Raw genomic sequence first — 24,812 nt, 5'->3', positions numbered from 1 at the left:
ATAGCAGTGACCCAATTCATTTAAATGCTTTGCCCTGTGTTGTCCAGAATCAGAAATCTGCAGGTGAGCACCAGCCACCACCTCAGAGTAAAACTTTCCCATTCATTAATGATTTTAATTTGCACTGAAGAAACATGTTTGTCTACAGATGGACAGATGTCATACTAGTATATCTAGATAATTACTTTACTTCCTTCTCCAAAACTTTCTGCCCTTGGGCAGAACAAAAATGGAAGTCAGTATCCTTACATATCATCTCCTTAATCTGCCTGTGCTAAATAAAACTTGGTCTGGTTGCTAAACAACACAGGCAAAATTCTTTAAGAGGTGCTGTAGGCTGCTGAAGTCCCATCAACCAGTGTATGACCCAGAGATGGACTTTATAGGTAAGAGATCCACAAATCCCACAAGTCTCAGGAAGGAAAAAAAAGGCCTGCTGGTGATACTTCATATAAAGAAGTGTGCTTCAAAGCTGCTGTTTCAAACCCATTTCATACCAAATACTCAGGATAGCAAAATAACCCAAAAGATGAACATCAGTTTTACACACAATTCTGTTTCAAACAGAACCTCCACTTTCCCTCTCTCATGAAAGAAGAAAGTTTGTCTTCCTCAAAACGATATATGAAAATACTTTTGAGAAAATTACAAGCTTGAAAGATAAAAATGAGAACTAGCTGAAGTTCTTCCCCTCCATCTTACTAGAAAATTTTTTACAATCTGACTTGTTTATAAAATAACTATTTTGCTAAGCCACACCTAGAAGTCATGAGCGAACACCCATTCCTACCTGTTTCAGAGCTCTCTTTTGGCTACTCTCTCAAAACTCAGGGTTTTTTCAGCCCTCCACCCTCTCTATTGGCACTTGCTTGGTCCTATCTTGCAGAACTACTGAAGCAATGAAATGGCAGGCCATCTGTAATACAAACAATATTATTAAATGAGAAAGCACTAGATGTAGACTAGAATACACATCTTACTCTCCAAGGGAATGGTTGAGGAATAAAAACTTGGAGAAGTTTCAGCTGTTTTCACCTAACAAATTTTAGAATAAAGCACACTGCTGAAAGAAGTCACTTTTTCATTTCCTAATTAGCACCTTCATGAACAGAAGGCTCCCAATTTGTTGTTGTACCACCTCACATCCCAACTTAGGCCTTGAAAGGTAGAGTAGAATTTTTTCAGATGCTAAACAGCCAAAGAATCTCACATTTATCTATAACAGCACAGAGAAGCCAGCTAACAACACTGCATTGAACTGCATAAGATGGAACTTAAAACACTCCACGTGAATCAAGGACTCTCAGAACAACATGCCTGGTATCCAGCTACCACCTTTTTGCAAACATATGATAATGTACAGTACTAACAGAATGATTCAACCTTGTGTTTTATGTGGTTTACTGTCAGATATCAAGACCTTTTTCTTTTTAGTACACACACAGAAAGAAAAAAGCTAATAAGGAAATAGAATTGCTTTTCTTATATCAAGCTGAAGCATTTCTTATGTCACACACACACACACACACACTTAGAAATTGCCTCATCTCAGGTGCTGGGGACGTTACTTTCCTAGCTCTTTATAGGAATTATAGCACAGCCTATAAATATTATTTGGCTTTTTATACAGCCACACATGCTAAAAGACTTGCTAAATGTGAACAATATGCATGATTTGCACAACTGATTTTTACACAAACCGTTTACAACAAAGTGTTTAACTTCTGAAAATTTAACAAGCTAATCCATCCCCACAAGGATACTGCAGATGAAACAATAACAATGGCAAGCAACTGAACACTACTGTTTCCATGAAAATGAACTGCCACTACTACAGCCATCAGACAGACTCCAGCTACATTACTACATGACAAAGATACACACATTAACTACAGTTTGTACATTTTTCTTATTTATTCAAAAGCTAGGGGATGACAAAAAGGTTAAAATGTTTTATGCCACCTATTTATTACATGAACAAATACTTAATCCAAAGGGGCTTTACAAGCCCCTCTGTCCAAAAACCACACACAAATTAGTTTTTATACACAAATGTTTATTTCTCAAATAAACTTCCCCTTTAAACACAAGGAATGAAATCTAAATCTTCATAAAGATGAATCCAAAATGAAATCCCTCCAGTACATTGTAATCACTGTTTTCTTGGTCACTACTGGCTTTAACTGTTTAACATCAAAAAACAAGGACATATTTAAAAAATCATGCTACTGGATTCCTAGCTCTGCCTCTGACCAGCTCTTCTATACTGATCTCCAGTATTTTAGAATTTTACATCATCAAATCTGAAGCGTTTAATTGAAGAACAGCTGTGCATTAAACACAAACAACTGAACAAGAAGATTATAAGATGTAATCAAGTTCATAACGAATATAGGTGTTCTTTTCATCATTATAGATTCTTGGATAATGTGCTATCAGAGCATCCTGTGATCCAATGTAGATTGAATTATAAATCTTCCAATAAACATCTCTGACTTTCCTGGCAGGGTGAAACAAACCCTAGAAAACAGAACAGAACAAAATTTATTAAAAGCTTACAATCTAAACATCTGTTACTGATTTTAATCAAAGTTTTGCCCAATAAGCATTTTAAAAAGCAATCACAGTAACTAACATCACTTGTAACAAAGGCAGCACATGAAATGTGTCATTCCCAATTTTTGTGACTACCTACATCAGCAAGTAGTAACAAAGTATTATTTAGAGACAGATTTTCTTATCTTTTTTCTGCAGGGAGAAATTCCACTGAATGTATTTCTAGTTTTGTATTCTTTTCAATAAAAATTAAAATCTGGTGCAGTATATTTGGTTGGAACAGAGTCTCATCTTTGCCTCTGCTAACTATGATTTGTGCAGAGCACACAGATAGGAATACATGAGATAAACTATTATTAAACCTAAAAAAAATGAGCAGAATGTGAAAGCTCCAGAAAAAACATTTCTATATAATTAGAATATACAAGTAGTATTTGCAATAAAATACACCGTGCAAGAGAATTCTTTCACCTTCCTACTGATGTCAGTATCTTTATGCTGAGGGCCCCCACATTAAAAAAAGTGAAATTCCATATGTACAAAGAATTAATCAAATATTGTCACATCTTCTCCACATTGATCTACATTACATTCATCCTTGCTTCCCAACTGCCACGGAAGTTTAGATTCTATAGCTAACACAGCAAGAACTGTTATGTGCAATTACACAGAAAAGGAGCCTACAGATTTTACCACCACATACACATTTACAGAAGCTGAACTGACTGGTGTTGATGTGATGGTGTAAATTTTGATCAAAGCACTGTTTCCTAGTGCTTCACTCTTACACAGCTTTAAATATCTTACTGTTTTTCTTAGCTAACGACAAACAATGTTGATTTAATATTAAGCCTATCCTCTCATTTATTTTTCTCACTTGTTACTTGTTCTCATAACCCCTTACATTATTAATTTACTCCCCAGACATCAGCATCCTCAAAATTCGTGAGATACTTCCATTTTTTCAAGTTACAAGTGCCAGGCTATTTTAGCCTATTTATATTCTACATCACCTGCAACTCAATGCAATATCAGCTATTTCACTGTACCAAAATCCCCGTTTACTGCATATGTCAATTACTGAAGTCCTTGGTACAGAATGCCTCGTTTAAAGAATACTTTAAAAGAGAGCAAAAGCCACACTGTTTTCCTTTCCTAGAAATCCTCTTCAGCTGACTTTTCTGTCTCCTGGAAAGTCATCCTGCCTAGTAATTGCTGTCTCTGCCATCCCAGCATACACAAGGACATACCTGTAAACAATACTGCAACATTCTGCAAGGACCAATAGCAACTCTGAGGCCCTCCAGAGCCCCCATAACTGCCTGAATGACGTGAGGAGAGGTTTCAAACACATTAGGCCATACATAATTTAACAAATGATTCAGAGAATCTTCACAGCCAAAACCATAAACACCAAGAGACATATGTTGTACCACGGCACTGGCTGTTTGTCTGTGTACAAGATCCCTGAAAGAGAACAACAGTCTGTTAATAAATTCTACTTGGAAGCAACATGTGTGAACAAGCATAATACTACTTTTCATTAACACCTTTCTTGAAAGCACTATATATATATATACTTGTAACCCATATCTACTGACAGCAAAGGGCAGATTAACAAAAAATCAGTAAACTGAAACAAATTACTGTGTTCTGATTCCACAGCAAAAGTATTAACAATAGAAATTATCAAAACCTGTTTGAACAAAAGAACTCACTTAAGATATCTGTATCATTTTAATCTTGAAAAGTATTAGTAAAATAAGAATATATAATCTGAATTATTTGCAGACAATGGCTTCCAAATCACACTGGTCACTGAAAATCTTTAGCAAACAAGGACAATATGCCTATTTGCTATCCTTAAGACCCAGCTACATACTTAAAATATATGACTATGGCTAACTGTACCATCGACAGAAAGAAGGGCACTCACCTGTCCATTAAAGCATCTTCAAGCAATGGTGTGACAGCATAAATGTAATCTTTTCCCATCTCTCCAATGTATTCAAACAGGAAAGAGAGAGATTTTAACACACCGTTCTGGACATTCAGTTCTGGAACTCTGTATTCATTCATGAGTGCAGGCAGCACTGTGAAAGGTGAGCATGTTTCAGCTACAATAGCAATTGCTACTGTAGTACATACTCTGTTCTGCCTTTCCTGTACTTTCAAGTTATTCAGCAGTGTAGCCAACACATCGTGAGGCCTGGAAGAGATAACACGCATGTCCATGTCAATAGATTCAGTGAGCATTTGGATAAAATTAGAGGAGTTTCAAATAGCAAGTGGCAGAAAAACACAGCTTAGCCCTTAAAAGAAGTTTAGATAATGGGCAAACAACATAAACCACAAAACTGTAAAGCAGCTTAAGCAACTGCATGATTTTATTTTCATACCCAACGTTTTTTACTTTCCCTAGACTTAGCTTTTTTCCTGCCTTCTGTTCTGCCTCTTATGAACTCTGGAGGATAGCAGTAGTCTTCACACTATTACTCTGATTCCACAGGTAATGACAAACTTATATAAACCCATGCACACTGACACAGATAAGCCGTGTCCTGTATAGATAAGCACAGTTATGACATTCCTTGGTTGCTTACTGTATCTGCATTAAGTCAGTAATTGGTCAGTAATTTACAAATAAGCATAAAGATGGGAATTGTGCTTCATTCTACAATATGCTGACTTGCAGTATCACCTTAGTGGCAAAAAATACTTTTCAAATCAATAAAAGTTGATTTGGGGAAAAATAAGAGAAGGAAGATTGAGTATTTAAATCAGAGTATTCTTTCATAAAGAATACAGAGAAGGTCTGAACACATATCAAAGTATCAAAAATTAATGAGACAAACAACTCTTGCTACCAAATTAAGACTCTAACCTTGCTGGTCTACAAATTTACTTCAAAAGTGCAGCACCCTGTATTATTAAAGAACAGGTGACTGTATTCTCCTTCTACAAAATAAGTCATATGAAGTCTATGCATTTAACATGTTAAATGTAGGTAAGTTTGAATTTTTCTCACCATAAAATTCACAATCATCACTGTGTTAGGTAACTGTGTGTAGGAGGAGATAAGCATTAAACCAACTTACCCGATAGCTTTTGCAATATAACCAAAAGTGTTCACTGTGGCTCTTCGGATAGCTTTCTTGTGAGCTTTTAATAATTCAAGCAGTTCAAAGCAGATCCTCATCCATTCTCTTGCAGAAACATATTCTGCACCTCTGAAATAGAATAAAGTGAGTTACTGCTTCAGTGACGTTAGAAGTTTTTTAATGAAACCACAAAAATTGCAGCACCTATTCATCTGCTAGTAGCAGAGGAATGCTGCTTAAGCAATTTCCTTCATCGGGTATCTGTTAACATTCACTGGTTAACAGTGTACCCAAAATTTATTATACCGCATACATTCTAAGTTTGCATAAATGGATAACGTACTTCTTACAAAGTGTTTGCAAAATAATATAATTACAAAATATGTTCAACAGACTGCCTGCTAAATATCCCATCTTAAGTTTTATGCTCAACTTAGGAAATATCAAGAGATATGACAGTGTATTCCCAGATGCTAAACCTGACACTCAACTTCAGCTTCTGCTACAATAATTGCCCACAGAGAGGGTCAACTACATCATTAGTCAGCTTACCGGTCTGCAATGCGCCCAACAAGATCAATACAATTTTCCTGTACTTTCTCATGTCTGTTCTTCAAAATAGGTGTAAGTCGTGGCAGCAGATCTTTGATTGGCGGGGTCATCTTGTGCATACCTATTGAATTCAAAGAGGCATATTTAGTTTTATAAGGCCTTTTCATTTTGCTTTTGAACAGGCATGTAATTGATACAGAAACATACCTATAACATTCACAATAGCCTTAAGTGCTCCAAGTATGCTACCCAGTACTTCAGGATATTCTTCACCCAGGTACTCATACAGCACAACACCCAAGTGTCCCATCAGTTTTTCCTACAACAAAGTAAGAAGATTTAGAGGTGGAGGTTTTTCTTCCCCTCTCGTTACTATGAAATATTACAGCACATTTAGCAGCAGAAGTCAATACAATACCTCCTGACACGTCTTCATGACAACTGCAGTACGAGAGATCAGGTCAGCAGCCTGCTGCCTAACTTTAGCTGATTTGTTGTTCAAACGCCACAAAACCGTACCGCAGATTTGTGGCAAGTAGGGTTTAACTCTTTTGCCTAGAGCATTAACCACTGTCCCAAAACCATTCAGCATCACAGAATCCTGAGTGCAAAAACAACAAAGGAAAAATCAGACCAACAGCAACACTACATTTTTATTAAAGCTGACATCATCTAAAATTGATAATAAAATGCTAACAATCCAGTGTTTGTTTGTTTCTGGATTTCATTGAATAAAGCACCAACATCTGAAGAAGGATTCTAAAAATCTGACTTAGAAGCATACATAACTAACAGCATTAGTTAGTTATGTTAGCATAACTAACAGCGAGCTAGTTTACAATAAAGTGAACCAAATACTAAATGTCCTTGCCCATACCTCTGTGGTCTGTTCCTGAAAGGCGTACAAGATACCATCAATAAGTTGTTCTTCCAGTTTATGATCAATGTCTGCTGCCCCCAGATTTCCCATTATCTTCTCAATTGTTTCCATGACCATTTTTCTGTACTGCTCAGCCTCATCCTTCAGATCATCCACAATTCTGGAAATAATTTCTGCTGCTCCAACTTTATTTGCCAGCTCCACAGTTGTATCAACCAACTGAAATACAGAAACATTAAGTAAGCAAGAATTGTTAAAATCAACTTTCTACATCTTGAAAAAAAACTTCTTCAGTCTGAAGAGGAGAAGGAGCATCATGCATGCTCAGTGCATTACAAACAACTGGTTTTACCTTCAGAAAACAGCCAATGTTTTAAACATCATAAATGGGGTGAACTACTCCACCTTACAACTATTTAGACTCATATTCACAGATGTAGAATGTCTTGACAGCTTCCTAAGAATCTGTGAATCTTCTAGCCATATAACCTCTGAATCGCCAATCCAAACAAAATTCAGTTTCAGGACATACAAGCATCTAGCCTGAATGAACATTCTAACATGCATTTTGTTCTACTGTAAACAATTTTCCAACTAAAAAACCCAAAATACCTGTCTGTAATTTCTTCTGTCCAGTGCCATTCTGTGCTGCCAGAAGTGTTTGAAAAAAGGTGGCAAGATTTCTGTTTTAATGTAGTTTGCTTCAACACCATCCGTGCCACAACACTGCTTTACCACCTGACAGGGAATAAAAATCCAACAGTTTTAATTCTGCGTAGGGTTTGGGGGGGAGGTTTAGGAAAAGCATACACATTTGATATTAATGCGAAACAATCTCACATACCTTCAACACAATTTTTTTCATCTCTTCATCAGGAGACTGGAACTCTCTGATAAGGATTAGCATGACTTCCCTGGTATAATAGTTTGCATACTCAGCATCCATGAGTGGAATCAGGTAACCAATAGCCTTCAAAAAGGCAGCCAAGCCCTATTTAAATGCAGAAATATGTCCCTAATGAGTTACAGAAGAAATATATCCATTTCAGTTCAAACTAAAGAAAGTATTTTAGATATACCTTTCCTCTGTGTTGTCGTATACCCTTCCATAAAGGCTTCAGAACAGAATCAAATGACTCAATACCATAGGGGGTAGCTGCTTCAGCCAAAGCAGCAATAGCCAAAGCACTGATGGTGCGAACTTTCTGCTGCTCATCCACCAGACCTGCAAGAGAATAGTGTATGGTACCACTTCTTGCATTTCTTGTGACTTAAGTTCAAAATAGCAAAAATAGAGGGGTAGTATAAAAGAGGTTAGCTTATTTTCAGGAAAACTGAACAACTATTCCTCTTTAAGAGTCAGCTGAACTGTATCTCAGTGTTAAACGAACACACAAAACAAGGACCTTACTATCACTGTGCCTCAAAGAGGTATGAAAAATTTTCCCAATATAAAGTGAATGAAAAACTCTGGGAAGGCAGAACTTACCATGTTCAATAATTTCAACCAGGCTCCTGAGATGAGGCAAGATAGCACAACCCATAAGAATAGCAATCTGCTGTACAATCTTGATGCCAGTATGTCTAGCCTGCCAGGATTTTTTGCTTTTACAGACAGCTTTCAAGAAGGGTAACAGAGAAGGAATGCCCAAAGCAGAGGCCACAACAGCAAAGGCTCGAGCTGTTGTATTTCGGACATATTCATCCATATTATCAATATCAGGTCGCATTGTGGAGATCATGGTTGCCAAACCAGCAGCCTGAAGAAAAAAATATACAAAACATACCAATTGGATTTATGAACAGCACATTTAATTCTTCTGCCATGCCTATAAACATGCAGCTATACATAAGCCCACTCAGTGTCTTAATGAAGGACAGAACTTTACCTTAGCCAAGTTTGAAATAATTTCTCTGCCTTCCACTCTAGCATAGTAGTCTTCATCAATGAGCAGTGGTTCAATGACAACAAGGATCTGAAAAAGATGAACAAATTAGTATTTCCTTTCATTAATACTTCTAGTAGTATTTCTGGCCCTACTTGATTCCATGGAACAGAGATCATTCCATGGGTCCAAGCTTAAAGCTTTATGACAACTAGAAAAAAATTTAATCTATTATGCTCTTTTTACAGCTCTTTGTCTCTAAAGGACCTGGCCTGGATATACTACCTAAATCATATAAGATCCCCTTTCCCATCCTCAAGTGTGTATACAACTCTTTTACATCATGCCTTAATACCATGAAGCCCACATTTTGGTCACAGTACAAAAACTTAAAGTTTAGCTTCAGAAGAAATACGAAAGCCAACTGTGTTTAAAAAAAAAGGTACCATCATCTTCTGATACACAAATAAAATACACACTTCTCCCATCAACGATCAGAAAAAGCAAATCAAATATAAAACAGTAAATTGCAACAGACCTTGTGTACATAAGGTCGGACCAAGTCATCCAGTTTGTAGAGAATTCTGTCAATGACTTTGACAAGCAAGTGACGCTCCTGATCTTCAAGTGTTGGTGACATCAGCAGAGGCAGAATCTGATTAAACAACGGCCCTGCTCCAAATTCCCGAGCTTTATCAGTAATTTGTCGCAATGCAGCCTAAACAAAACCAAACAGCCTATGAGTTAAACTAAGGAAACAACACTGAACAATTACAAAACAGGTAGATATTAATCAAGTTAAAATTTAATTCATTGCAACCACAGGCTTCAAAATACTTGTTCCCACCACTGCAAAACTCAAACAATCTTATGCTGATCTGCTTAAAAACAAATGCATAAAGAAAAACACCCTGATGTTAGCTCACAGATGTTCAATTTTCAAGAAAAGCATGCTCACAGTCTAAGATTAAGAAGGGCTCCATCTGAAAAGTTGCTTATACAGCACTTACTTGCATCTAGACAGCTTGGTGCTATGGTCAGTTTAGAGTAAAGCTGCAGACAAGACTGCTAATGTATTACCTAATGTGCAAGGGTGAAACTCAATTAAGAGCAACACTGCTAATTTAACTGCAAGAAGCAAAATCCAGAAAATTAGGAAGCCCTGCAAGCAAAAAGCACTATAAATCTAGTTTCTCACAACTGTAAAAAATATATAAAGGTAAGCCATATATTATTTAGTGGCTGACATTACTGTACAAAAAGCAGCAATACTAAATTACACTGAATGACAAACAAAAAGCCAAACAGATGCAGAAGAGGAAGAAAGCACTAAACAAGTAACAAAATTAAGGAGATTATGTTAAAGAGAATCCCAGGGACAACTGAAACTAAGCCTGAAAAGAAATACAGATTTTTGAAAAATGAAATTACATAAATGCATCTGACAATTCATCTTACCTTTCTCATGGGAGGTGTGCCATTCTTTATTTTCAGAAGTAATTTCATTATTTTTCTCTCCTTCTGTTCTTCAGGACTTAGAGTTGATTCATCAACATCAACCTACAAATAATTCCAGACAAATAAAAAGGCATTGCTACATATTCAGAAGAAATTGGGAAACTTCAATCAGCATGACTGAAATCTCATTTACCAGCAGTTTATCAAAGTATTGGATATCATCTGGTTTTAGGAATGGAAGATTGCCAGATGGCTGGTCATTAACACTCTTCATAGTCCGGTCTTCTGTCTGCATGTGGAATCCAGTCATACCACCCAAAGGTGTTGGAGTGGCTGTAAGCTTACGAGCTGGAGTGCGAATAGGTACATAACCAGCTGGTGGAGGAAGAACCTACAGAAGAACAAAATGTATCTTAGCACAACAGATATGAAAAGAGAAAGGCATCAAATACAAAACACTACTAAACTTCTATTTATTTGAGGGTTTGTGCAAGTGTTACTGCATACGTTAGATCCCATGTTTGCAGCAATACAAATTCACCATGACAGTATTTGAGTTTATCCTGTATTGACAGCATTTCAGAAGAAAGCTCACTTCCACTGCTGAGAGCTTGGATAATAAACTTTGAAGTCTCTTTACAAAGTATTAAAGAGGCACTTCAACATCTGTATCCACACAGTGTACTCGCTGACTTCAAATCTGTGACACTCTATGTTTTTCTAAATCCAGACTTAGTATTTTTATCAGTCCATTCAGAGCTCACTTCTGGCCTTGACAGGCATTCTCACCATGAAGAAGCAGAGATCACCTTTAGTTCTACCTTTCTAATGGATTTATAATAAATTAGTAACTGAATCAAACAAACATCTACAATCAATAATCAATACTTCATGTGAAACGTTGTACTTCTGGGACAACTTGGTTTAAAAAAAAAAAAAAAAAAATCAATATCCCTGGCAGAAAAAAAAAAAACAAACATCATGGTCTGCTGCATTTTAATCCAGATGAATTACCTTGTATCCTTCTGGAAACATAGCATCCAATTCTTCATCAGAAAGTGGCCTGTTTCTCTCATCAATTTCTCTTTCCCAACGCCAAGCCTGCAGCTGTTCAGGAGTCATGCTCATGATATGACCTATATTCAAATTTTTAAAAAATTACCAAAAAAAGGATTAAAAAAATCCCTTCTGTATGAGAAAATATGACTTGTTTACTTAACCTTTAAGCACTCTCGAGCCAAAATTTCCATAGCACTTGAAATCTGTAGCCAGTCTTTTACTGATTTTTTACTAACTAAACTGAACAAGAACAGACATAAAAGCTTAGTCTCGATTACCCTCCAGAACTGAGCTGCTGTGGGCATTAAAAATGGTAAACTGAGCATATACTAACTGCTTTCATACAGGCAGGAGAACATTAACATGTTCATATATGCAGAAGTTTACTTCAAAATACAATATAAAGGTAAATGCTTCATTTCCACGAAAGAAAGCAAAGCCTTAGAGAATGGTCTGGGCTTACCTGGTGTAGGAGTTGCCATGTTCATAGCTGGTGTACCAATGGGTGTTTTGCCAGGGGTGAGAACAGGAGTGCTGCCACCCATCTGGCTAGCAGGTGTTTCATCCCATCGTGACTTCCTTTTACTTGCTCCAGGGGTTGGAGTCTCACCGATGGAGTCGCCACCTCTGTCTGTACGAGGCGTCTCAGCCCACCCACTGCCATGTCCCGGAGTATCTAAGGAAAAACAAAACAATCTTGGCAGGAGGCTAAACAGGATATACTTCAACTATAGTATCAACATCCAAACCCATTTTCAGTATCTATACAAATCAACAAGTATCAAATAAATATACTAGACAAAAAATAAAGACTGCTTTGGTAAATATTGAAAAAACACAGGCATTACACTAAAATCATCCAACAGCAAACTTCAATTTATGAAAAAAGCACATCATCTTCTTATGCTGAATCTTAGCATAAATAGATAAAATTCTAAAAATTACAAAAGAGCTCCTCACATATTGTAGAAAATTGGACAAACTAGTCCACGTACTCCCTTGATAAAAGCATTAAGGAACAATGGTGTTTCACTGTTCTCTGACACAAGCCTCAGTCAAATTAGGCAGGTGAGAAAATGCTTCCAAAACTTGTTTTAATACTAACCTCTTCAAAAAAATTAAATATATACATACAAAAAACCCAACATATACAAACGTATCACAAAAAGACAACACACACAAACTCATTACAATTCAACATAAGTTCTTTTCTATGTCCTTCACACATTAAAATCTCAACCTGCAGCAGTCACTAGATATACCACAAAATTTTGATTCCATTTTTGAGGCGAGGTGCTTTTCCAGATGCGAGTTAAACCAACAGGCAGAACTCAGTGCTACAAACTCCAACAAAAACATCACTTCACATCAACCACTAGATGTCAGAATTACTACTTGCCCAACGTCCGAATCTACTTTACTTAAGCTGAAAAAATCCTATACAATTAACCATTTAAAACTTAATACGCACTTTCCAGTTCACCATAAATACCTCTTTCTGTTTTAGGTGTTTCATCCCATCGGTTTTTACGTGCACTGGAAGTGGCACCTCCATGGCCTGGTGTTGCATGGCCCGGTGTGTCCCGTCCAGGTGTCGCAGCTCCTGCTGGTGTATGACTGGGAGTCGGATCCCATATTTTTGAGCCTGGGGTGGCACCAGGAGTTTCGCTACCCTTTGCACGGCCTGGAGTTTCATCCCATCGCAGAGATGGTGTATGTCCAGGAGTCTATAGAAGATAAAAGTCGAAGTATTAATATCTCTCATACTATACAGTAAAAGACTGCTAGTTATAGAGGAAGAAACTTCGGAAATTCAAGAAGATTAGCATTAATAATGTCTTCTGATGAACACTAGGATTACTACCTCTGCTTGATCCCAACTGGATAATTTTTTAGGTGTAGCACCAGGAGTCTGATCAGCTGTCTGATCCCAACGCCGTTTGCGTTTTGAAGGTGGCTGAGATGCGGCTCCATTGACGACTTTGAGCTCTCCAGCTTTAGCTTTTTCAGCTAGTTGTTGCCTAATTTCCCTCTATTCAAGGGTAGAAGAACACAACAATTAGAAACAAATTTCTTAAGAAGGCCTCTTCAAATTAGACCTTTATAAGAGTTTTTCAGCTGTATCTTATCTTTTTATGCCTTTTTTTAATGTTTTGCTCAAATAACATGCAAGTAAGTACTATTTTAATTTCAGGTTCAATCTCTTTTCAAATCCCTCTATACTGACAGAGCAGCTATTTGTTTGAAGGGGATGTTTTTTAACTGATTTCTTATAGAAACGATTATACAACAAATACAAACGTACAGAGAATTTGGAGTGCTACCAGTTTCTGTCGTCTATATGTATGCCTTAAAAATCACTACACATCTGTTTCAAACAAGTTCCACTTCAGGAAATTAAAGGTGGATGAGTAAGAAAATGTGTTTGTGTGAGTTATTTCTCACAACATAAAAAAGCCCTGAAACTATTTTCTAAAATTCTGAGATGACATTGTTAAAACAGCACATAAACTGTTTTTCACTTATCAATGGATCTCTAAACAGTAATATTGTCAAAACTGAGGAACTAATTCCTCAATTAAGGTAAGCCAAGTAGGGTAAATCAATCTACAGAGGTCACTGGAACTAGAAGATCTTGCTCTAATTAACAAGACAACACTGTAGATATTACAGAAAACAATGTATTGTTACCAATACCTTCTTACTTATTAAAATGAATTTTTAATAGCCATCAATAAAGCATGTACGTTTAGTTTTTTCTTCTCTTTTTTTTAATATTTAAAACCAAATGTCAACCCTCCTCTTAGTACTGCAACATCTGTTTTAAGTGCTTCAAGAAAACCCTTTTAAAACCTCCCTGGATTCCCTTTACACAGAACTCAAAACCAAATATCTCTGACACTGAATACCCCTCAGTGATCACTAGTTTTTGTCTCTCATTCTACGGAAGAAAATAAACAAGAAGTCCAAGTGCTATAAAAATATCCAGATTAAAATATATTGAAACTATTTCTCCCTCCATTGTTTAGATATTATATAGAACAGATGTTTTTCAAAACTTCCATCTTTAAATTCTGACTTTCAACATGTGGAGAACAGGATTTTCTGAAGGACTTTTAAGTCAAGACAAAATGTCAGCAGCATTTCCATTTCCACTTTCTTAACATGCTTTCAAAGGCTGTAAAATGAAACTAAGCTCAAGTGGAAAAGCCTCCCCGCCACACACCTCTTCTTTTGTTAAATGCTGTTCACGCATAACATCCATGTATGTTCTGGCATTCATTTTAGGATCTGGTGTCTTCCCTCCTGCGGAAGAGAACAGCAACAGGAATGGAGCACAATGAGTACGTGATAAGTCGAAAACATTGACTTTTTCTATTGTCCTGCTTTAATATTATATTATTGCATGATCATTTAATTTTACTTTTTGATTGAAAATTTTTAAAATTACATGTATCTTACGTTTATTCAGTTTGCTGATCAATTTAACCTGTTTGAACACAAACATAACTACTGCAGTTTCAAACAAATATTTTAAAGCCAATATAAATGATAAAATGACAACACAGTTAAGAGTCTTCAGAAGTGATGGGTTCCTGGGTTGCTAATCCGGAATACGTACACTTTCGTGCCTTTGTCTCCATCAGCAGTTCTGACTTCAAGCAGCAGAATAGAAGCCTAGAAAATTATCTCTTTACCATTAGTAACACTTTGGAAAGATATTTATATTCAAAACATTACCTTGTGTAAGCTGTTAAATCCTAGTTGTTATCTGACTATAACTAACTATTGCATACCTAAGTACTGTTTAAAATGTTTTATCATAAAGACCCATTTATAAGTTTGACAAATCTGGAGACGTCTCCCAGATCTTCTAGTGTCATATTGTAAAAGGGCTTCATTAAAAAAAAAAAAAAATCAAACCAAAACAAAAAACCCCAAAACACTCTTTGATGACACTTTCCCCCTCTCCTCTTCTCAAGGTACAATTGTGATTGGGAGCTGAATGCAATACAGTACATATACCACCACAATGATACTCACAGGTAATGGGTTTTGTATACCATATGTTGTTTTATGCTGTGTATCTTGCGTTAATTACACTTTTAAGTACTTTACAAGAAGCCCAACTTTATAAAAATTAGACTTGTCAAGAAAAACACTTTTCTTTAAGAAAAATGTGCAGGTTTGCTATACAAGTGGTACAGCATTATAATTTAGGGAAAAAAATAAACTTCTTAAACATTTCTATGCTGAAGATCATTGCCCAATTGGCTGTGTCATTCTGACACTAGCTTTGATAGGACTTTCCTTTGGAATACTTTTTCACCATAATCTACACAGGATGTGTTGAACTGCACCCTTAAGAATGCAGACAGGACTGGCATATAGCAGTACTGCTGTAGGAAAGAAATTAAGGACAGTTAGTATGGGCCTGTGAATTCTGACAATACATGTTTATATCAATTACAATTAAGCAAGTAAAATAATTAATATCCCTATTCATTCATGCAGGCTGAAATTCTCATTTGTAAAACCTGCAAAATAGCTACTAATTTTAAGCCAACAGGCACCTTATTGCCACACGTGAAACTCATTCACCTGAAGAAAGTTTCTGTCAGACCCACTAATACCCCTTTTCCTGACTTGCATTCTAAAATTATCAGAACAGACTTGAACTATTAATAGTATCAAAGTCTTATACACGCTTTTGTTTCTTTTAGCTATACCACCTAAGGTTACATAGGATGGTAAGAATTAGGTGCTCTATTTTGAGAACTAGCATTTCAAAAGCAGTAACCCTGTAAATCTATGACTTGGAATGAAAACTTTCAAGGTACTGAAAGAATTTGAGCACTCAATACACAAAGTATAATGCACAACCCAAAACAAAATGAAAAGAGAAACCTTTAACCCTTTGTGTTTCTATGGCAATGGCTCATTATTTTCTTGTCCTTCTACCTGGAAAGAAAACTCGTATTATAAAGATGAAGAATATGGCATCTAGGTTTTCAACCAAATCTCTATGAAAAGGGGATGTTTAAAACAAAACTAAGTTTATAAGCATGCCAACAGAAATCAAAGGGCTAAAGACAATTAAAGACAATAAATCTCATAAAGGGTATAGAAAAGTCAAAATAAATTACCATCTGCAAAAGGATCAAGACGCTCAGGGGAAATTATCATCATCCGCCTGTGCTTTTTGTACTCATCTTCCCGATCTGCAATCTTTTGGGGACGGTGTTCTGCAAAAGGATCATACTAAAAACCAAAAGAACAGCTTGTTAGTCACATATGTATGAAGGACAATAGGAAAAATGTTTGATGACCGTAAGCCTGTATTCATTTGCAGTATTACTAAAAAGGTCTACTTTCTTTTTAATCTCAATTATGCAGGAATGTCAAACCACTACGTTAATATAAATTTTACTTCTGTATCTGGATTTTCTTTTTTAACCACAGAATTTCTTATGAAGTAACTTCTGACAAAAATTTGCTATTTTAAGAAGTTTATTCACTCCTTACCAAAGCATTTCATGCTGTCAATCTTTCCCCTTCTTTTTGCAGGGGTACTTGACACTACTTCATATGCTTTTAAATTTCACAGAAAAACACTCCAGGAATATAAAATGTAAACAATTAACATTTTCTTTACAAAAATAGAAGTATAAAGGACATGAAGTTTTCCAGTTACTTTCATTTTTGAAGTATCCAACCTATCAAAAAGTTTGTTAATAGTTTAGTGTATATGCCCACAATGCCTTTACAAGCAGAAGTTGCCAGTTTTCATTACCCTGTGGAATTCTAAGCTAAAGCAGTAACAAGCTTACAGCAAAACCAGAATACCATATTCCTTTACATATATCTTGTATGTTCAGAAGACAAGACGTGGCATTGAAAAACTTTAACACTTCTTTCTCTTAATACCTACAAGAGTATTTTATTGTGCCTTTAATTAAGATGTACCTGTTCAGTAGACTGTGGTATATCATTAAGCAATGCCACTGGAGCATGGTACCCTGGCTTCTTCTGGCCAAGCAAACTTGTAGAAGGGTAGTCATCATCATCCTGCCAATAAAAACGCACGGCAATTTTGTGATGTTGATATTACATTTAGATAAAATAATGTCAAATAAACATACTGTAGTCATAGAAAAGATCAAAATCAACAATTAGAATAGTTAATTCTGACTTTTTGCAAGCTTTTTCATATAGCTTGTTTTATTACTCCCAAACTGCTTAATCAGATAAACTTACCACATCACTAAAAAGATAACTCTGTAAGACTGAAGTATTCTGCAATATGCTACATTTAATCAAGTACGCTGCTTACACTAGTTAGACAAAAAGTCTCCATTTCATATTAGCATTATTGATATAGTTCCCCAGCTGGCATGTGAAAACTGGTGTACAGAAATCCAAACCACTTTTTCTTAAAAGCCAGCTAGATATAGAATAAAACTTTAGTAAATAACTCTTAAAAAAAGCTTCTGAAACAGTGAAAAATACAGAAATAATGTTAATTTATTTACACCTTCTCAGTCACAATGGCAAAAACAAGTACTCAGAATGTGTAAGATGATTCTGCTATTTCCTCATATTAGTAGCCAGTTTCTGTGCAATAATTTACAACAACACAAAAGAAAACCTTCTCTTAAAACTATAAACTGATTTCAGTGAGACCCTGTACTGAAAATTTTTAATTAAGGAACTTCTGGGCGGCTACAAATGACACATAGTACATCATTAAAAAAATACATCAACTAATACCAAACTGCACATAACAATCTTCCCTTCTCTTAAAAATATAATTCACTCAGTATCATATGTAGTTGCCTATGTATTTATGGTCAGAACTGTAGTTTCTGACTGCTCCTGAAACTGAAAAAATGGTCAAATATTTAATATTAGAAATTAACAGAAAGTAATCTTACAAACAGGGTACATAAAGAAAACATAATACAGTGAAAAAGCCAATTTTCAAAAACTACTCTGAAATTTGAAATAAAGTAGAAATAGAAATCTTAAAATAGCCACTTAAGTTGGTTGGCCCAAGTTATTAGGTTTTTTTTCCCCCACCATCATTTTTCATCTTGGCAGCAACAACAGAACAAAGTTAATTATTCCAGTCAACGAATACCAGGCCACAAGTTTTTGCCTTCTACTTGGGCCCACCTGACTTTCAAAGCACAATTCATGTAGTACAAGACAGACTTAGAACTTAGAGGCTTCCCAGCTAAGTTGTATTTGGTCCAGTATGGCTTTAACAGCAACAGCTTTTACTTCAGCAACTGCTATTGAAAATTACTCAAAATTAATTCCAAAATACTTAGAGTGCATGACCTAAACAAGTCCACAAAATCACTTACATCTTCCAATTCAGTTGCGGCAATAGAAGTGACATATCCAGCAAACCTGCTGTCACTACCGCCATAAATTTCTTGATCGTAATATCCCGTGGAATCAAGGCCTACTCCTTGTGCTTCATCAAGAGCAGGCTTTTTTCCTTGTATTTCTCGAATTTGTGCTTCAATATCTGGAGTAAAGACAAAAAAACCCACAGGTATTTTTACACATACACACAAAATATAATACCCATGTTACTATGTACAGCAAAATGAGTTTTTCACACAATTTCAAAGATTATCTCTAAAAAAATAAACAGATATGATGCATTAAACAATAAAATCACGATGTATATAAGCAACTTTTCCTTAAGTTGTAATATTATAATTCAGCACAGAGTACTTCAATTGTATGGCCAAAAGCAAACTATTCAAACCCACTGTTAATGTATCTCATCTTCCAACAGGTAATTTACACTGCAGTAATACTTCTCAACACTGCACTAACACAACACTTCCTCAACAAATCCTTGTAATCCTCTCATTTAAAAAAAGCCTTTCAAAAGTTTATCACATATTAACAAACCAATTTTTCTAATTTCAACAAATCTGTTCAAAAGAGCTACTGTTAAATCTAAGAACATTTAATATAACACTGTATTCTGTTATGTAATATACTGCAAAGCTGTATTGCCTTTGAACAAATTGAAAACCCTCTCATGTGCCACTGGATAGTTAGCCAAAAAAAATAGTCATCAGGACCAGTTTCTTTTCACTCTGGCAGCTCAAATATTATTTACTCTTTGAAGAGTCTACTATTTTTCCGGATAACAAAAAGCTTACCCTTCAAACAGGACAAATGGGAGCTTTAACATTCTTTTAAGGTATCAGGGTCTGACTAATCAACTCTTGTGGTCATCTCTGATCTTAAAAATTTGTTACTCTCAGAAACAACATTAACTTATTAACCCAGAAAACAGGGAACCAAATTAAACCATGCTTTCCTCCTACCTGCTGTAATGCAACAAGAAATGTTACAGTAATCCAACTGTCTTCAATAAATGCAACTGTGATGTAGGTATATTAAGGCACAGCTAACTCCATAACAATTATTACTGTTTCCATCTGAATTTAATTTGATTCAATAGACATGTAAAGACAATTATCCATACAGTGTGAATTTCAGTAGATCAAACAACTATTTTCATGGCCAAAATAATACCCAAGAGTTGCATCTCATGGCTGAAAGAATACCCAGGATCATGCTTGAGCAGGAGGGTTGGACTGTGCAGTCTCAAAAGTCCCTTCCAACCTCAACAATTCTGTGATTTGCCCTCTTCCACATGAAGCAGTACTGCCTGCTACATTAACTTGAGAGAAATCTGCCAATTTACAAAAGCTACAGGAAGTTCTATTCACAAATAATCTTAAATCTTGTCTAGTCACTGTTTTTTTTTTACTATTTTTGCTCATTTCTCTTTTTCAGGACAAAGAAATTTCACAAGGTTTTCCCACCAAGATATCTTGCAAAACTCTACAGTACAACATCCGCTAACAAACCTGCCAAAAATTATGATCAGATTTTTTTTTTTTTTTATAAAGGTAAGATTATTGCTAGTCCAAATTACTGAACCTGAGACATAAATGGGGGAGAAGGGGGTTGGTTGTAGCGACTGGGGTGTTTTTTTTAGTGATCTGAAAGATTGCAGCATCAGAATTGCTTAGTTTAAAAGTTTAAGCTGTCAGCCCTGTAAACTTCAAGACAAAGTCAAAGCTGGGTCCTTATCACAAACTGCCACTAATTAAAAAAAAAACAAAAAAATAAAAAAAACCCCAAACACAACAACAAAAAAAACCCACACACACAAACCCACAACAGCAAACCAAATTATGCCTCCTGTACAAGGGCATGTTTTCTACTGAGGTAACTGAACGCACAGTTTTACCTGACAAATCTTTGCTATACAGCTATAAGAGAGAACAGCAGGATTAACTGTTCATGTACAGCCTGAAGGACTGGCAGTGCGAAACACTGACTTCACTTTAAACACAGTAATCCTGATAGCAAATCTGCAATTCCTGCAGTGGTTTAGTGGGGAAAGAAAGACACCAGCAGAAGTATGCTTCCAAACACATCAAGAGTCCCATGCACAGAAGATACATCATAGCAGCTGATAAGGAGAATCCTGCTCCTGCCAGTTAAGGGCTTCCCTCAACCTTGTGCAGCTATCTAGAACAGGGCAACCTGGACAGTCACCTGTGTATTACAGAAAACTCATGAGAAGCTGAAACCTGACAAAAGCCTTATAACCACTGACCATGATCATCTGCTGAACCCTGCCCCCAGGTGCATCCAGCTTCCCATAAAATCCTGCACAGCTCAGGGGATTCCCGTGAGTCTGGAACTTGAGACACACTGCTCCGTAATACATTACTTCCTGGAGAAGCAGCAGAAAGAAACTACTGCTGAATGAGGGATCCCTGCATTGCCCACATTGCTCTCTGATCATCTTCAGAAGCATATCACACGTATGCTGTTTACCAGTGTCATCTGAAGGTACTCCATTTTTGTGAAGCCATCCTATGGCATAGTTATGGAACTGATACAATTCAAATACTTTCCTCATTGATCCTTTAGTTGTTTCTGTTTCTTCCAAAGAGCAGATCAAGTTCCTGATTCTTTTTGTGGCCTGGTGCAATGCAGCACTGGGCTGAAAGGGAATACCTGAAGCTTCCATTGCTACCAAGGACAACACTACTAGCACGTAGTGCATTTTGAGTACAATGACATTGTTTCTTATTTCTAAAGAGCAGTTACTACAACCACACATTGCCTCTTTAGTTGTATATTAAGTCCTAATAGTGCACCCATAGCTGTAACCAACTTCAACACAAGAAAACCCTACAGATCTTGCCTACCATACAAAAACCTTTCCATCATCTGTCCACTGAATCAACCTGACCTATGGTCAGCCAAATAAAGCACCCTGCCACGCACCATGGGCCACAGACATTTGCCTGTGCATGAGCTCCCACCACTGCTACCATCAAGTCTATAAAAACAATTATGGGATTTCTGCAGGAAAAGCGTAACACAAAAATATTTTCCTATTAATAGTTATTACCAACTCTTTGCATACTAAGGCTGCCTTTCTTATTTTTAAATTAGCTGTATTTACTGAAGAGAGTACAGATCTAAATTATTTGCCTTCTCCTTTAAATTACATGGGTACAGGTGTTTGCAGACTAAGCACCATTCTCACTTTCTTACAGCAAAACATGCTGGATCATCTGCACTATAAAAGAAAGTCTGGATAGGGTCTATAGGGTTAACAAACCCCCACGCATGGCCACCATGATTTTCAACTTATGTCATGCAGTCTCTAAGTGCTAGTTTGAATTAAGCACTCTGAAGAGAACACCCAAGTCAGAAAACCCTTTTAACCAGGTCTAAAAGGTCTGCTGCCAGTTTAGGTCTGATCGCCAGTTTTAAAAGCATGGTGTATTTAGCTGGGAAAGACCATTCTGACATAAAAGATGTGTTTTCATTCCTTGATCTACGTGGAACTTTCTTGAAAAGGCTCACATCCTATTTAACAAAGCACTTAAATGCAAATCAAATTAAGAAACAGTAATCATAAAGCTTAAAAATACATAGTGCAAAGCGAAGTACTTGTTTGATGATTTGTGTCAACTAGGACATAAACAGAAACTCCAGTCAAGGCCAGAGAACCAGTAAAGGGAGTGGGAACTGGGAAAAAAAAAAAGGGGGGGGGGAGGATAGTATCATACTGATCATTCCTTTTTCTGTATTTTACCCTCTTTAATATATTTTGGTATTTCAAAAGAACTAACATGCAGTTGCTTTGAAACACACCATAAATGCTGAATATTATTAAAAGTCAACACATCTGAATTCAAAGTCACTGAAAATCTAGCTTGCAGCCAGATCACGACAGACCTTCCCAAAATACATACTCCCGTTACCATCCATGCAGTTCTACTTACAATGTCTGGAGTGCAAGACATTATTCAGCATTAAAAAAGAAAGAAGAATCAGACCCTGTACTGAAGTAATTCTTTACAGTGTAAGTACTTTCCATGTTTTCATGTCTTATCATATTTTTGCACATTTAGCTTGCCCAGCGCAGCTTTATTTCTAGCTACGTTAGCGCTCTCATACATGTTAGGTCTATTATGTTTGGAAATCTCTTTGTTCTTTTCTGAGCAAGAAAAAAATTATGCAAATTAAATGCTACCTTCGATAGCATTCAAAACTCAAGCATTTAATGAGGCCTTATAAACTGCCATTTAAAACTTTACTTTTCAGCCTAAAACAAAGAGTTCCCCCTTAAGCTATGTAACTGAAACTCAAACTGTTTTGAGACCTCTTTCAAGTTGTCTTGAACACATCGATCAACGAGTATTTAATAAACAGCATAGAGATGTGAAAATTCTTCTAACACAATTTAGTAACAACTGAATTTGGAAAATCGGTCAGGACCTGAAAAAAAGATAGGCTAGAACTCAGTAGATAACTAATCAAGCTGTTCAGCTAATACCTCCACGTTGGGAAAGACAGCATCAAACGACCATACCCAGGTATACATAATTCTGTATTTAACTACCTACACACACACCCCCCCTTAAAATCTGTTCTGATACACTAATCAAAACACCAGCAACCGGACGCATGCCAATGTTTTCATTAAAGTCTACAGACGACCACTTTTCAATAAACAGGCAATTTAAGTTAAAAAAATAAACCCACACAACAAAACAACAGAAATTCTACTATTTTATTATTAAAAGCTCTTTAGGTAATATGAGAGGCAGAACACTGTGATGGGTAATATTCCCTTGGTTAGTACCTCACACAACTCTTATGCATGTGACAGCATATAAACAAAAGACAATTTCTGTAATTCTACAAAAAATGTTTAAAATGCTAAAAAATCAAATTGTTTTTTAAAAAAGTGAGTACATTAGTTTAAGCTTTTCATCATCTACAAACTCAAATTAGGTTTACAGTGTTAGAGACTACATTAACCTCACTTCCACAGGAGATGATGCCTCTCTATTTGAAAAGTTTTTTCAGTGCAAAACTTGCCGCCCCAAAGTCGATGAATACCTGAGCACCCTGCCTACCTCTCAGTGTACAACCACTTGTGAACAAGAAGGTTTTGATTACTGAATTACAGTTGTAAATTAACATAAAACGGAGCAGATCACCTATCATACACAGAAACATGAGTAAAAACCCAAAAGCAAAAACACAGAAGCAGTACAATTCTAAAAATTATTCTCCCTTGCCTAAAGATATTTACAAGCAGGGAAAGCCGCAAACATTGTCCAAGAAGAAAGCTTTGATTCATGGTATAGAGCTGGAAGCAGTAGTGAACACAGGCACACAGCACCTCTGAGAATAACATACTGCCTGTGAAAGCCCTCACTCATTAAACAGCTCAGAGAGCAGCTTTCCTACACAAACACCCAGCCGGCAGGAAGCCTCCGCGCTAAAATGGCAGTTGAAATGCTTGAGACCTCACACTGTTTTTTCCCTTCCTTCGGGGCATTTCTCTCAGTGAGCACCACGTCGACACAACGCTTAGTAACTGCTCAGGCCATGCTGGCTTTCAGCGGGCAACACCCGCTCACCCTCCCTTTCTGGCCTCCTGTTTACTGCGGACCCAGGCCAAGGGGCTCGGTCAAGGGAATAAACGTTTTTTATTGACATTTACGATGCAAAACTGAGGAGGCGTACCGAGCGATTTTTACCGAGCGCCTATCGAGGGCTCAAGGCGAGCGCCAGGGCCGCGGGGGCGGGGAGCTGCGCGTAGCGATGGGGAGCGGAGGCGAGGCGCAGCCCACGGGCGGCCGTTCGTGGGAACGGCGCTCAGCCTCGGCTTCGTGCTGGCAGGCGGGAGCCTGGCAGAGACCCGTGGCCGGCAGTAAAGCCAGAGCTAAGATACAC

The 24,812-nt window shown here is 36.8% G+C and overlaps 1 protein-coding gene across 1 annotated transcript; it reads right to left on the bottom strand.

Moving 5' to 3' along the window:
• Positions 1–1,890: 1,890 nt before the first annotated feature.
• Positions 1,891–21,612, bottom strand: SF3B1 (splicing factor 3b subunit 1). The gene is made up of 25 exons (XM_026852394.1): positions 21,381–21,612; positions 18,863–19,029; positions 17,460–17,561; positions 16,640–16,754; positions 14,719–14,798; positions 13,357–13,524; positions 12,985–13,219; positions 11,956–12,168; positions 11,448–11,569; positions 10,627–10,824; positions 10,434–10,535; positions 9,514–9,693; positions 8,979–9,065; positions 8,579–8,849; positions 8,169–8,314; positions 7,934–8,080; positions 7,702–7,827; positions 7,087–7,308; positions 6,628–6,810; positions 6,417–6,528; positions 6,210–6,330; positions 5,655–5,786; positions 4,493–4,765; positions 3,807–4,023; positions 1,891–2,520 (listed from the first exon to the last, which is right to left on the bottom strand). The coding sequence occupies exons 1-25, from the start codon at positions 21,610–21,612 to the stop codon at positions 2,362–2,364; spliced, it is 4,110 nt and encodes a 1,369-aa protein (XP_026708195.1). The 3' UTR covers positions 1,891–2,361.
• Positions 21,613–24,812: the final 3,200 nt, after the last annotated feature.

This window comes from Athene cunicularia (assembly GCF_003259725.1).
Source record: "Athene cunicularia isolate RWA chromosome 7 unlocalized genomic scaffold, athCun1 chr7_part1, whole genome shotgun sequence".
NCBI classification, from domain to species: Eukaryota; Metazoa; Chordata; class Aves; order Strigiformes; family Strigidae; genus Athene; species Athene cunicularia.
The sequence above is the reverse complement of the archived record's forward strand: the minus strand, read 5'-3'. Positions and strand labels throughout refer to the sequence as shown.

Bases quoted from the DNA above. Each gene is read 5' to 3' on its own strand.
- SF3B1 (XM_026852394.1), bottom strand. From the start codon at position 21,612: ATGCACTACGTGCTAGTAGTGTTGTCCTTGGTAGCAATGGAAGCTTCA. The intron at 19,030-21,380 runs GTAAACAGCATA...TCTTTACTCCAG, and splicing joins AGTACCTTCAGATGACACTG to ATATTGAAGCACAAATTCGA. The intron at 11,570-11,955 runs GTAAGCCCAGAC...ATTTGAATATAG, and splicing joins CATGGCAACTCCTACACCAG to GTCATATCATGAGCATGACT.